The sequence below is a fragment of the Podarcis gaigeae genome (genome assembly GCF_964106915.1).
Source record: "Podarcis gaigeae genome assembly, chromosome: 15".
Classification (NCBI taxonomy): Eukaryota; Metazoa; Chordata; class Lepidosauria; order Squamata; family Lacertidae; genus Podarcis; species Podarcis gaigeae.
This window is the reverse complement of record NC_139692.1, coordinates 31674657-31688038: the sequence shown is the minus strand read 5'-3', so window position 1 is coordinate 31688038 and position 13382 is coordinate 31674657. Positions and strand designations below refer to the sequence as shown.

Genomic DNA, 13382 nt, shown 5'->3' with positions numbered 1-13382 from the left:
AATTAAAACTGTTTAGTTTAATTAATTCAACAGAACTGATGAACTTGGTCCAGTGATACCCGTCCGATAGTCATTTAACCCCCCCCCCAGGGGGCACCATTGACCACCTTGGGAAGCACTGGCCTGTGTCTTCCTCTGCCATGGCTGCCTCCGCCTGACATTCCTCTCTTCCCTTTTCCGGACAGCACACCTGCCTGGACTGCAAAAAGACCTTCTGCCTGGCCTGCTCGCACCAGCCAGAGAGCGGCCTCTGCCTCTGCCACCTCTGTGAGCGGTTCCGGGCCACAGCCTTCCAGCGGGAGGAGCTGATCAAAATGAAGGTGAAAGACCTGCGGGACTACCTGGAGCTGCGGGAGATCTCCACTGAAATGTGCCGCGAGAAGGACGAGCTGGTGTGTCTGATCATCGGCCAACAGCCCACTGTGGGTCCCCAGGGAGACAGGACTGCTCGGGTTCCCCCGGTGACGATCGTCTCCCCTGTCCTGGAGCAAGAGGCCCCTGCACCTACCTCACCGGACTGCCCCTCTGAGTGGGCTGCGACAGACCCTGCCTTGCAGACTGAGGAGCAGCCACAGGTACTGCCTGGCCAAGTGTTAATCTGTCGAAACACCTGTGTGGCCCTTTGCCCTCACTCTTGGGCGGCTTTATAAGGTTCTTGGCTTGCTTTTCAAGGGTTCATAGCTTCATACGTAGACTTTATTTATCAGTCTTGGCATTTCTATATTGCCCAGCCTACCATGTCTTATGTGTGCCCCGGTGCTAAGGTGGACAGGGCTGGATTTTGGTCTTTCCAATTTCAGCGGTGCCCTGTGTGAGGCCAAGATTTGGCGCCTCTCGCCTTCAGTTCTGCTCAATTCACAACTACGTCATAGTTGTGACACGCTGCAGTGACCCCAAGACTCTGTGCCCAGTGCGGTGGAAGCATTTGCGCTTCCCTAAATCTCCCTCTGACGTTGGTGTAAAACCAGCCTGAAAGCATTACAAAGCACCGTCAGCGCTGTAAAAATAATGCGAAAACTCCAGAAAAGGCCTGAAAGAATATAGGAACATAGGAAGCTTCCTTTTTGTTCCGTCTTGCTTAGAAGTGGCTACAAATGACTGGAAGCAGCTCTTTGGGGCTTCAGACAGTCCATGCCCTACCTGCAGATGCCTGATTTGAACCCAGCACCTTCTGCATGCAAAGCAGATGCTCTTGCACTGCACTATGGCCGTTTCCAAGATATAGGTCCTGAGAAAATCCTGATGTAGGTGCTAGGTGAGCCTCTCTGAGGAAAGCATTGTGTAACAGGGATGCCACCACCAAAAAAGCCCCCTCCCTAGTTTTGAGTTGAATGCTGTGGGTGCCTTCCCTTCTGCCTCTTCTCCGTTCCACATGCATTAATAAAGAGATAGGGTGTTCACCTACCCACCCACCTTTACTTTTTGAAGTGTTCCAGGTAAAAATGAACTCCAGTAGAATTAACCTGAGCCTTGGAAAACCCATAGAGCTGAAAGAGGAAATGGGAAAGAGCGCCACTCTTCCCTGCTTCCTCTTACAGCTCTGTGTCTTTTTCAAGGAAGGAAAAGGAAACCACCCTCATCACCGAGGGGTCAGTGATGGACAGGCAGGGGCGGGCTCTTAAGAGCACCACTAAGCCCTTGGGTGCAGCATTGGTGACCACTGATCTTTACCAACCTCATGCAGCTCTCTGGCAGCCTCTCACCATTCTGCTGCATGCTGCCTTGGCTCAACCCTTTAGCCCCCAGGCTAGCCGGTGGAGACCATAGAGCCCTTTTGGCCCACCCACCCCTCCACAAGACATGGGGGGTTGGGCAGCACCCAGAGATTGGAGTGCCCTTGGCCCTGCAGCGCTGTGTCACAAAGAGCCAGGCTGCCTTGCATTCTCCATGATGTCAGCCCCGCGTCACAATGGAAGGCAGCAGGGCAGAGCCAGGCCTTCCCAGCATGGGCTCCTGGTGCCTCTCTGCAGCTCAATCATGACTGACCCGGGCCTTGGGGACACCACCCTAGGGTTTCCCTACTCAAGCCTAGGCGGTCTTAACGGGGCTTAGTCAACATTAAGGTAAAGGGGCCCAGCCGGGAGCAATTTCAGCATCCAGCTTGGGTGTGTTCGGGATCACCTGAGTTTCCTCTTGGTTCCCCCCACCCCATTATTTTTGTTTTTCTTTATTTGCAATATATATTGTAAAGAGTGATTCATACGCAGGTGGTTTTTTTGTCCTTACATATCAGCCCCGCACAGAAGCACCACATGCCTATTTAATTGCATTTCATGTCAAGAATCATAGAGTTGGAAGGGACCTTTAGGGTCATCTAGTCCAACCCCCTGCAATGCAGGAACATGCAGCTGTCAAACCTGCAACCTTGGTGTTGTCAGCACCATGTTCTGACCGACTGAGCTATCCAGTGACTGAAATCCAGTGATCTCAGTTTTTATACGAAGGTATCATTCCACAAGCCGCCATGTGTTCTCAGAAGCCTATAACCATGTTCCATTGATGTTGCATATGCAATAAAATTATGCCAGGCTGATGGAAAAGTAGTGATTTTCTTGCCTGTTTGACTCACTTGGACAGGAGTTGTCAGTTTGGCCATTGATATTAAGTCCCAGAGTTGTGAGAGCCAAGTTGCAAACAGGTCTGCATTTAGAGTCTTCTTGTGATTCCTTGTGCATCCTTCTAGAGTTCAAAAGGACCAAGGAGAGTTTCTGTTTATTATTAATTGATTGCTTATATAATTAAACTTACTATCACCCAAAGTCTCTAAGCGACTGATGTTAAAGAAAAATAGATGCACATATGCAATAACATAGGGAAAAGAGGGGAGGGAAATCATATAATACAATATCATTTCATATAATAATATACAAGTTATGGAAAAACAACATAGCATCTCTTTAAACAATAGCAAGTGCATTGATAGTGGTGGTGGTAGTAGTAGTAGTAATATTAATACCACTACTACTACTTCTACTACTACTACTACTACTAATAATAATAATAATAACAACAACCACCATATGCTAATGGTAAACAAAGCAATGTTCCCACCAAAACCTCAACCTCCTCCCTAGTCCAGAAACATTTCACATTGAACCAATAATTTTTCTTCCCCTTTGTCCCTCCCTCCCTCCCTCCCTCCCTCCCTCCCTCCCTCCGCACCCCATCCCACCTTGCATCAGGCCAGCAGCAGTAAATCAGCTTTGGGTGGGTCCAGGGTCCTCCAGGGATGGCCCAGCATCTTTTCTAGACTCTTCTGTCTCTCCATGGTGGGTTTTCTAGGGAGTTCAGTCTTTCAGCAGCATCTGTTTTCCTCCTAGGCAAATGGGCATGTCTTACCGAGCCAGGGCGACATGGCAGAAGTCGAGAATGCAGTGGAAGCACTGACCGAGGAGGAGACGCAGGTAGGCGAGGGCTGATGATGCAGCCAGAACGGGGAGGCCATGTGGGGGTGGGCCAGGGGTTGAAATGGGTGCTCTGGATACTGAAAAGGATTATGGGGATCCTTGGTGGTGCAGCGGATGGATTTCAAGGTAGGTTCAAGCCCCACTTTTACCTGTAAAATCATTTATGTGTGGCCCTATGGAGTCTTCGTCCACTTACCTCTGCTTCTGCAGCCCCACAGCTTGAATTTCACAGTGTGATGTCCCCTCGCTGGTGGACTGGTCTCTGTCCTCTGCTACCCACCAGCTGATTGTATGGAGCTTGAAACCTCTTTTGCGTTCCTCTGGTTCTAAAATGCCAAGGGGTGTCTGTACACACACACACATTTAAGGAAGGCAAAAAAACCAATGTGGTTTTGAAATTGGTGGCTAAAATCTGTGCAGTTCTGAAAGGTTCAGTCTGCCCTCTAGGTTCAAAAAGGCATCCAGTTGTATCCAAACATAGACGAAAACCTGTTCCTCAGTCTCAGGAACCATCATGCAAAATTGGATGCCGATAGCATAAAAGGTGTCTGAATGCCCAGCAAACAGGCAAATGACTTTCCAAAATATATAGTAGATCTGTTTGTATGAGAGATACGTATATCTCTGTCTGTGTGGTATATTATTTATGCCCTACGCCTTCGCCAGTATTTGCTCCAAAAGTGAGCCACAGCCAATCACATGATAGAATATTAGGGGATTTTGTGTTGTGTGTAAGATGTCAGGATAGGAATTTGTTCAGTTCACATTTTTAAACAAACTGACCTAGTTTGCAACTCCCAGGCAAATACAGTGGTAAAAAGGTAAAGGTAAAGGTACCCCTGCCCGTACGGGCCAGTCTTGACAGACTCTAGGGTTGTGCGCTCATCACACTCTATAGGCTGGGAGCCAGCGCTGTCCACAGACACTTCCAGGTCACGTGGCCAGCGTGACAAGCTGCATCTGGCGAGCCAGCGCAGCACACGGAACGCTGTTTACCTTCCCGCTAGTAAGCGGTCCCTATTTATCTACTTGCACCCGGGGGTGCTTTCGAACTGCTAGGTTGGCAGGCGCTGGGACCGAGCGACGGGAGCGCACCCCGCCGCGGGGATTCGAACCGCTTACCTTTCGATCGGCAAGTCCTAGGTGCTGAGGCTTTTACCCACAGCGCCACCCGCGTCCCATTATAGGGATAGAACTACCTAAATTGTATAGAAATTTACTCATGCACGTGACTGCAGAGGCAAGAATGTTACTTGCCCAAAAATGGAAAGAAGAAGAAGTCCCAGCAAAGGAAGAACGGATATAAAAACTTATGGGATGTGCAGAAATGGCAAAACTTACTGAAAGAATAAGAAATCAAGATAACAAACTTTTTACAAAAGAATGGAAATGGTTCACTGAATATTTACAGATAAATTGTAAACAGATAAAAACACTGGCAGGATTATTGTAATAGCCTGCAGGTATATAAGTGTATAAATATAAAGAAGACAAATAAATGAGTACATTAATTTGGATATGCAGAAGATATTAAAAATAAATTTAAGGAACTGCAGAAAGGGGGGAAGGAAGTCAGGTTTTAAAATGTCAAAATGAATATAAAATATGTGAAATGTATATATCTGAAAAGTATAAATATTTTTTAAAGAGAGAGAGAGAGAACATTAGATCATGTGCCAATCCCTCTGTGACAATGGGATGTCCAGCATTCTTGCCATACTGAATGTTCTACGCCTAATTAACAACTCAACGCCCCCCCCCCCTGCCCTTAAGGTCTTCACAATCTCTACCTTAAGAGTTTCAGTCTCCCGTTGCCACCTTGAGGTCTACAAAGCATTCCTTATCAAACTGCGTCCCCAAAAATACAGTGGTACCTCGGGTTAAGTACTTAATTCATTCCGGAGATCTGTTCTTAACCTGAAACTGTTCTTAACCTGAAGCACCACTTTAGCTAATGGGGCCGCCTGCTGCTGCTGCGCTGCCGGAGCAAGATTTCTGTTCTCATCCTGAAGCAAAGTTCTTAACCCAAGGTACTACCTCTGGGTTAGCGGAGTCTGTAACCTGAAGCATATGTAATCCGAGGTACCAGTGTACACAGATCAGAAATATGATATCCCTTTGGGTTTTGTGCTTCTCCAAATTTTGTGATTCCAGTTGCTGGCACAGAAAAACGTACTGCGAAGCATGCAAATGCATTAGGATAAAAGTATTATTTAGAAATGCATTGAATTTGTATTTGAATATGGTTTTTTTTCCTTTTACAAAATCACAAATTAATGAAGAAATGGGATGGGATGGAGTTACACTTAGAGGAAGTACAGTGATCAGTCAAGGAGGAGAGATGACTGAAGCTTGCTGTTGTAGCCCCTCTCTCTCCCTGCCCTCTGGTTTCCAGCTCTTCTTGCCATAGCCCAGCCTACCCCAGCCTGGTGCCCTGTGCAAGTTTTGGAGGATGCCTCCCACCATCCCTGAGCCATGCTAGCTGGGGCTGATGGGACTTATAGTCCAAAATATCTGGAAGGTAGTTGGCTTGAGAAGTCTTTGGGTTTCTACCACCTGTATGTTTTTATTAAAGCTAAACACATTCGTGCCACTATCTTCACCCTGATAAATATTGCCCCCAGTTCATGGGTCCAGGTTAGAAAGGCATTGCAGGCAAAGAAATCTAGTTTCTAGCACTGGGTGCTTAGATATCCTTACACCCCCATGTGCTTGGTGAAACATTTATGTGTGTGACTTCCACGTAGCAGAGCAGTGACTGCACCTGAAGACCCGTCTTGTAAAGTCTGTGCCTTCATGCCTAAACCCTGGCATGTGTTGGAGAGACAGCTGATTTTGGCTGGCTAGCAGATAGAGAGGACCCCCCCCCCCTTTTGCTGAAGCCTCGCAGCCTTACCCGCAAACCGCTTTGTATTTCAGTCAACCGACTCTGAGGATAACCTAGTTCCGGGACGGAGGGCGTCCCTCTCTGACTTGACAAGTGTGAGAGACATTGATGCCCTCTCCGTAAGGCAGCTGAAGGAGATCCTTGCTCGGAACTTTGTCAACTACAAGGGCTGTTGTGAGAAATGGGAGCTGATGGAGAGAGTGACCCGCCTGTACAAAGAGAAGGACCTTCAGCAGCTGGGTAAGGATTCTTTTTTGGGGTGGGGCAGAAATATATATATATACATACCGTATTTTTCAGTGTATAATGCCCCCCCCCCCCGTGTATAAGAGCCCCCTATTTTGGGGGACTCAAAATTAAGAAAATTGGGGAGAGATTGCCCCCGTGTATAAGACTACCCCCCCTTTTAACATTATTTTTTAGTAAAAAACCCTAGTCTCATACACGGAAAAGTTCAGTATATATCAAGGGTCAGCAAACTTTTTCAGCAGGGGGCCGTCCACTGTCCCTCAGACTTTGTGGGGGGCCGGACTCTCTCTCTTTATATATATAGGGGGGAAATGAACGAATTCCTATGCCCCACAAATAACCCAGAGATGCATTTAAAATAAAAGCACACATTCTACTCATGTAAAAACACGCTGTTTCCCGGACCGTCCGCAGGCTGGATTTAGAAGGAGATTGGGCCGGATCCGGCCCCCGAGCCTTAGTTTGCGTACCCATGGTATATATATATTTCATCTGCACATATCTTTGTATATCTGTGGGAAGGAGAGGGATTTTTTTTAGTTTAGATAGAAGTTGAGTAAGAGGTGGCATCCTACAAGTTTGTGAAATGCTGCACAGCATGGAGAAAGTGGATAAAGGTTTTTCCTCCCTCTCCCCGCAGTTGAATGTTGGGAGATTTAGGATAAAGGAAATTCCCTCTTCATGCAGCACATGGTTACCGTATTTTTTGCTCTATAAGACTCACTTTTTCCCTCCTAAAAAGTAAGGGGAAATGTGTGTGCTTCTTATGGAGCGAATGCAGGCTGCGCAGCTATCCCAGAAGCCAGAACAGCAAGAGGGATCGCTGCTTTCACTGTGCAGCGATCCCTCTTGCTGTACAGGCTTCTGAGATTCAGATTTTTTTTTCTTGTTTTCCTCCTCCAAAAACTAGGTGCGTCTTGTGGTCTGCTGTGTCTTATAGAGTGAAAAATACGGTATTCTATGGAACTCAAACCCTTAGGAAGAGCCAAGTTGGACGGCTTTCAAAGATTGGACAAATTCGTGAAAGAGAAAGAGAAAAGGTTCTGCTCTGCCTCCACATTTGAGGCAGCAATGTTTCTGAATACCAGTTGCTGGAAACCAAAGGAAAGGAGGGGGCTCTTGCACTTGGGTCCCCTAACAAGCATCTGGTTGGCCATGGTGAGAACTGGATTCTGGACTAGATGAGCCATTGGCCTGATGCAGCCACAGGGTCTCATGAAATTGGCATAAAAAGTGGAAGAGCCTCTGGCCAATCTTAGGCTCTCCCATTCCCAGAACTTTGTTCCTTTTTCTCCTAAGTAATTTTTCCAGTCCCCGCTCCCTTCTTCCCAGAAGGCAGTAGCAAGGGAACGACACATCTTGTTTATTTATATTGAGCACTGTTGCAATAGGATTTCATCAAACTTCTCTTTTTTCTGTTTTCAGTTTCTGATACGGATGATCAAGCTGGTAAGCAGCCCTTGTTTCTCCTTTCAACATAGTTGCTCAGTGGGAAAGACAGGCATTTATTTTGTGCAGGGGGTTGGGACTTTGTCTCTCTCATTTATGGACAGCAAGCAATCATATATGAATGTGTATACACCTTGATGATAGGATAAGAATCTTAAAATGGCAAAGCCCAGAGTTGATGATGGGAAGTTTTGGAAAGCGGCTTTCGCTCAGACATGGGCCCCGTCTCCCCAGTGTGCTCCATGTGGGGCTTCCCTTGTTCCAGATTTGGAAGCTGTAGCACAATTGCTGACAGGAGTGAGACCCCATCAGCAGAGAACGCCTCTGCTCAGAAATCTTCACTAGTTGCTGATTTGCTGTCCGGCTAAGTTCAAGGTGTTACTACTAGTATATGAAGGCCTTAACAACTTGGGACCAGTTTACCTGCAAGATCACCTTACCTCATATGTGCCCACTTGACTGATCCAAACAGTTACAGGTACCACAAAACACTCATCCCACGTTTGTAAGAACTTGATCTTTTAGTGTGACAGAACCCACTTTGTGGAACTCCCTACCTATTGATATCAGGAAAGCACCTTCACTGTACCTCTTTTTTAATGCTTGCTAAAAACATTCTTGTTTAGGCAAGCCTATTATTATTATTATTATTATTATTATTATTATTTACCAACCCTTCACCCTAAGCTCCCAGAGCAGGTTACAACAAAGAAAAACCAGCATTAATGTTAAAACACTAGTACAGTCGTACCTTGGAAGTTGAAGGGAATCTGTTCTGGAAGTCCGTTCGACTTAAAACGTTTGAAAACCAAATCGGGGCTTCTGATTGGCTGTAGGAATCTCCTATAGCAGAAGCCCTGTCAAATGTTTGGGTTCCAAGAGAACGTTTGCAAACAGGAACACTCACTTCTGGGTTTGCGGCATTGGGGAGCCAAAACGTCCGAGTTCCAGGGTGTTCGGGATCCAAGGTACGATGGTACAGCATATTAAAGGTAAAGGGACCACTGACCATTAGGTCCAGTTGTGGCCGACTCTGGGGTTGCGGCGCTCATCTCTCTTTATTGGCTGAGGGAGCCGGCATACAGCTTCCGGGTCATGTGGCCAGCATGACTAAGCCGCTTCTGGCGAACCAGAGCAGCGCACGGAAACGCTGTTTACCTTCCCGCCGGAGCGGTACCTATTTATCTACTTGCACTTTGACGTGCTTTCGAACTGCTGGGTTGGCAGGAGAAGGGACTGAGTAACGGGAGCTCACCCCATCGCGGGGATTCGAACCACCGACCTTCTGATCAGCAAGTCCTAGGCTCTGTGGTTTAACCCACAGCACCACCCGCGTCCCGTACAGCATATTAAAAGCAGTTTAAAACAACTATATATCCAGACATGTAGAATGTTCAACGAGAGTCTTAATCTGTGTTTAGCTTATTATTGATTTTAATTATTTTTCTGAACGTTTTAAATAACTTTTTATTGATAGTCTTATTGCTTTTTTCCTGTTTGTAAACTGCTTTGAGGCTTTCTTTTTCTTACGATTAAGTCCCCCCTTTGCCGTTCCAGCTCCATCTGGCAACACCACTCTCCCTGGCTCGGAGGACAACCTCTGCAAGATCTGCATGGACTCCGTCATTGACTGCGTCCTCCTGGAGTGTGGCCACATGGTCACCTGCACCAAGTGTGGGAAGCGCATGAACGAGTGCCCCATCTGCCGGCAGTACGTGATCAGAGCTGTCCATGTCTTCAGGTCTTAAGGGCTTTGTCCGAAGCAGGGCGGAATATCGTCTTAGAAGACTCACCCCACTGTGACGGAGAACTGATGGGTCCCAGCTATCCAGCCCCTTCTCCCCTCCATTCCTAAGGCGCCCCCTTACAGGTGATGGGTGAGGCAAGGGATGGAGGAACTGCAAAAAGACTCAAGAGGCTGGGCTCCCCCCTCCCCACACACGTACGATACTGTACATTATACCGCAGTGCCTGGAGAGCTGGAAATCCTCAACAGATCCCGAAAGTGATGCGCCGTTCCTCCCTCTGTTTGCTTGCGACAGGGCATCAACAAAGACGTGGCTTTCCCCCAGACGTTGAGGCCCTTCCCCTCTGGAGTGAATAAAACAAGGTGGTCTAAAGAGGAAGAGATAACTCGCTGCTCTCAGTTCTCTCCTCTTTTCTCTAAAGAGGCCATTTACAGGGACATCAGCGTTTTCATTTCTGGGACTTGTTCCTCTTTTCAAAGCGTTTTTACATTTTTTTGGTGAAACAAAACACAAGGACCTCTTCGGTTTGTTCGCTAGCCTTGCAGGTAAGGCTAAATGCTGCCTTGGATGCATAATCCAAGCAAATGCGTGGCTTCCTGGTGGCCATGGTGAGGAATGTCCCTCCCGTTCATGCAAGGTGGGACTGGGAGCGGATTTGCAACTGTGAAGGAGACATTTTAGTCCAGTTTCTTGGCACATGTGTCTTTGGGGCTACTTCCTTACTTTTCATAATTTTATGTTTACCGCCTCCTTCCTGTGAGCAAGCGCAGTGGTCTTTGCAGAGCCCTGGCTTTACTTGTAGAATTAGTTATGTCTTCTGTTCTGTGTAGGAAAGGAGGGCCATAGCCTTAGGAATGGACCTTGGCCAGAGCAGTTTCATTTTGGGGAGCGGTAAAACCAGTCACCTCGTTCTGATGTGTCTCTGAACTCCCTCAAGGCCCTTGTGCGCTGATAAATCATGATATTGGTGTGAGTAGACAGTTTTGAGATTATTTTGTTGGGTCTCTGGCGACTCTCCGCTATGAAACTGGAATGGACAAATTTCTCATCAGCTTACTTCAGGAGGCTGAAGACTGTGTGCTAGTTGCCTTTTATTTTTTTAAATGCTTGTTTTTGCCTTATAGATGCCAAACCATGGCATCTCAGTTGCCTGTTTTGAGAAGGCAAGCCCATCAGCCATCTGCTGGAGTGCTGGCTCAATTTGGAAGAGAGGACTTTGCCAATGGCAGGGGAGATTCCTGCAGGTAAGGGCCCCTGCCCTTTTACCCTGAAATCAGCTCTCGAGTGCCGCTTCATACATCACCCAGACGGCAGCCTCTGGTTTGTCAATTCCCCTGAACATGGACTTTTTTTTGATACAAGCAGTTGCCTGGAGGATAGAACAATATCCCCGTCTTAAGGAGAGCCCATCTTCTTACTGTTAACGGTGGAACCTCTCATCAGTAACTCTCAGACATGGGTTTGGAAATATCCAGGGAGAGCAGCTCTGTTTACACACATTCTCTGCCTTTCTCTCCCCTGTGGTTCGAAAGCCTTAAACAACAATGGTACTTTTTCTTCTGCTTGTTCTTTCCTTCAGCAGTGTCTTAACTCTCAAGTGGACCCAGTGGCCTTTCTGGACCAAACTCCAGGTATTTTAAGTGCCTCGCAGAGATGAAGGGTTGCGGGGTGGGGGTTGAATAATAGAAACTTGCCTTAAACGTCTTGAGTCTTGCGCGGTGACAGAAAGGGGCTTGCGGGAAAAGTGTTGGGCGTAAAATGTGTATGCAGAGTGGTTGAGTGGGGCTGTAGACAGCGTATTGCTGCTGGTCTTTGCTTGCCTGTGGGTAGACATGTCCATTGTGGAAAAGGGCAGGCTACATCCTTCCTTGTGGCAGCAAGGCTCACTCTCTCCCCCCTCCCTGAATGCTTTAATCTTCATGGCAGCATAGCTTTCTGAGGCACCAGACAGTCTTTCCAGAAAAAAACATGTGCATGCACCATGTTTGATATGCACCATGATGCCCCATTCTTTCCAAAGATCTGGCTTCTGAAGTGGACCGTTTGTACCTGAATTGTGGGCCTGCAAAGTGATGGGACCCTCACCCTTGCTCCTGGGTAGCACCTGCTGCTGGACAGATGTGCTGTCTGCATATGCCTCTATAAATTTTGCTGCCAGCTTAGCCAGTATGGACAGTGAAGGGGGGAAAAAGTTCTGCCTGGGAGCGATTAAACCAAAGAACAACTTTAATTGGCTGCTGCTTTATTTACTCAAGGACTGGAAGATTTTTATAACTCACACACCTGTGCCTAGGGGGAGAAGAGCTAATCTTGCTTGTTTACTTGCCTCAGCAATGGAGCTGTAGCAAAACAGCACACCAACAGACTACAGATGTGCAGAAAAGCCTGAGCATTCCGTTATTTCCAATTTTCACAGCTAGTGGTGGCAACCCTATGTGAGCCATTCTCCCTTTTGATCTTCCAAATTTCTTTTCCCTTTGTAGGAAAAGCCTTTGCCAATTTTTCTGATCCTAACTTCACTCTCCAAGCTCTGGATGGGCTGACAAGCTATGGCGATGGAGTTTATATGGGGATAATGTTGCAGGAAAGCCAGTATCCGAGAATGATACTACTTTGTATGCACAATTCTTCCTGCTCCCACCCTCAAACTTTGATGAAGTTCTTATGCGGTTGCAGTTTTGAGGAACGATTTAAAAAAGATCAAGGGGATGAATTTTGATCATAAGGGAGAGCTATCAGTAAGGAATAAATTTGGGGTAGATGGGGAGGCAGGAAAGAGGCAGCTCATTAAATGAGGAAAATACATTGGTCTACACACATGGGTAAATTAAGTGCATTATTAGATTTAACAGGGAACTATTTGTGTCTAGCAGCTAACTCTGGAAAGCAGAGCTAGATACAGGAAGAGTGTGTGGTTGGAGATGGGAATTTCCCCACCCATTCAACTTGCTTATGTTTGTCTTGGTAACAAGTGCACAAGTTGGTCTTAACTGATCGCCCCTCCTTCCTTTGCTGCAAAGGTGGCTATGCTTCCTGGGCTGTGATCTCGTGAAAGTGATGCTGGTTTGTGACTTGGCAGGAAGCTGTTGCCCTAAAGCTGTGGAAAATAAAATTCGTCTGAAAAGTTTTTGGGTTTTTATAATACAGCAAATGTATGCTTTGTTTGACCAGCGTGAAAGTTAAGTCTATTAATTGAGGCCTGTTGAACCACACACAGTTTCTTACAGATGGTGGAACTGAATCCTGCCTTTTAATTTTATAATAAAATGGAAATGCCTTATAAAAAAGTGACTTCTGTCATCTTTTCAACAGCAGATACACTCCTTTGCCTCCCTGCTCCAAGTAGGTTTTCAGTAGCATTGTGCTCTGATGCTCTTAGAAAACATGCATCATTTGAGGCTGGTATTCAACCAGTGGAAATCCATTCTGTTACCCAAGTAAAGTGTGCATTGTCAGGCTTGCTCTCTAGAACTGGTGGCACCTGGAGTCAGTGCTATTATTCTAGAAAAAGAGGTACTAGAACTCACCATGAACACCTCCCTTACTCTCTTAGAATGGCAATGGCACCCAGCAGAGAGGTGCCAGAACTGAGTTCCTGTGAGTTGCCCCTGAAAAAAAGCCCAGCCTGGAGTCATTCCTCCC

The 13382-nt window shown here is 46.8% G+C and overlaps 1 protein-coding gene across 3 annotated transcripts in view; it reads left to right on the top strand.

Annotated features, from left to right (window-relative positions):
• Nucleotides 1-13027, top strand: part of RFFL (ring finger and FYVE like domain containing E3 ubiquitin protein ligase) — a 37403-nt gene extending 24376 nt beyond the window's left edge. For all 3 annotated transcript variants that reach the window (XM_083714765.1, XM_083714766.1, XM_083714767.1), the window contains 5 exons: nt 186-575; nt 3321-3404; nt 6327-6534; nt 7969-7992; nt 9550-13027. In XM_083714765.1, coding sequence (XP_083570891.1) covers nt 186-575; nt 3321-3404; nt 6327-6534; nt 7969-7992; nt 9550-9740 — 897 coding nt within the window. In that variant the 3' untranslated portion in view covers nt 9741-13027. The remainder of the gene's footprint in view (nt 1-185; nt 576-3320; nt 3405-6326; nt 6535-7968; nt 7993-9549) is intronic.
• The last annotated feature ends 355 nt before the right edge of the window (nt 13028-13382 follow it).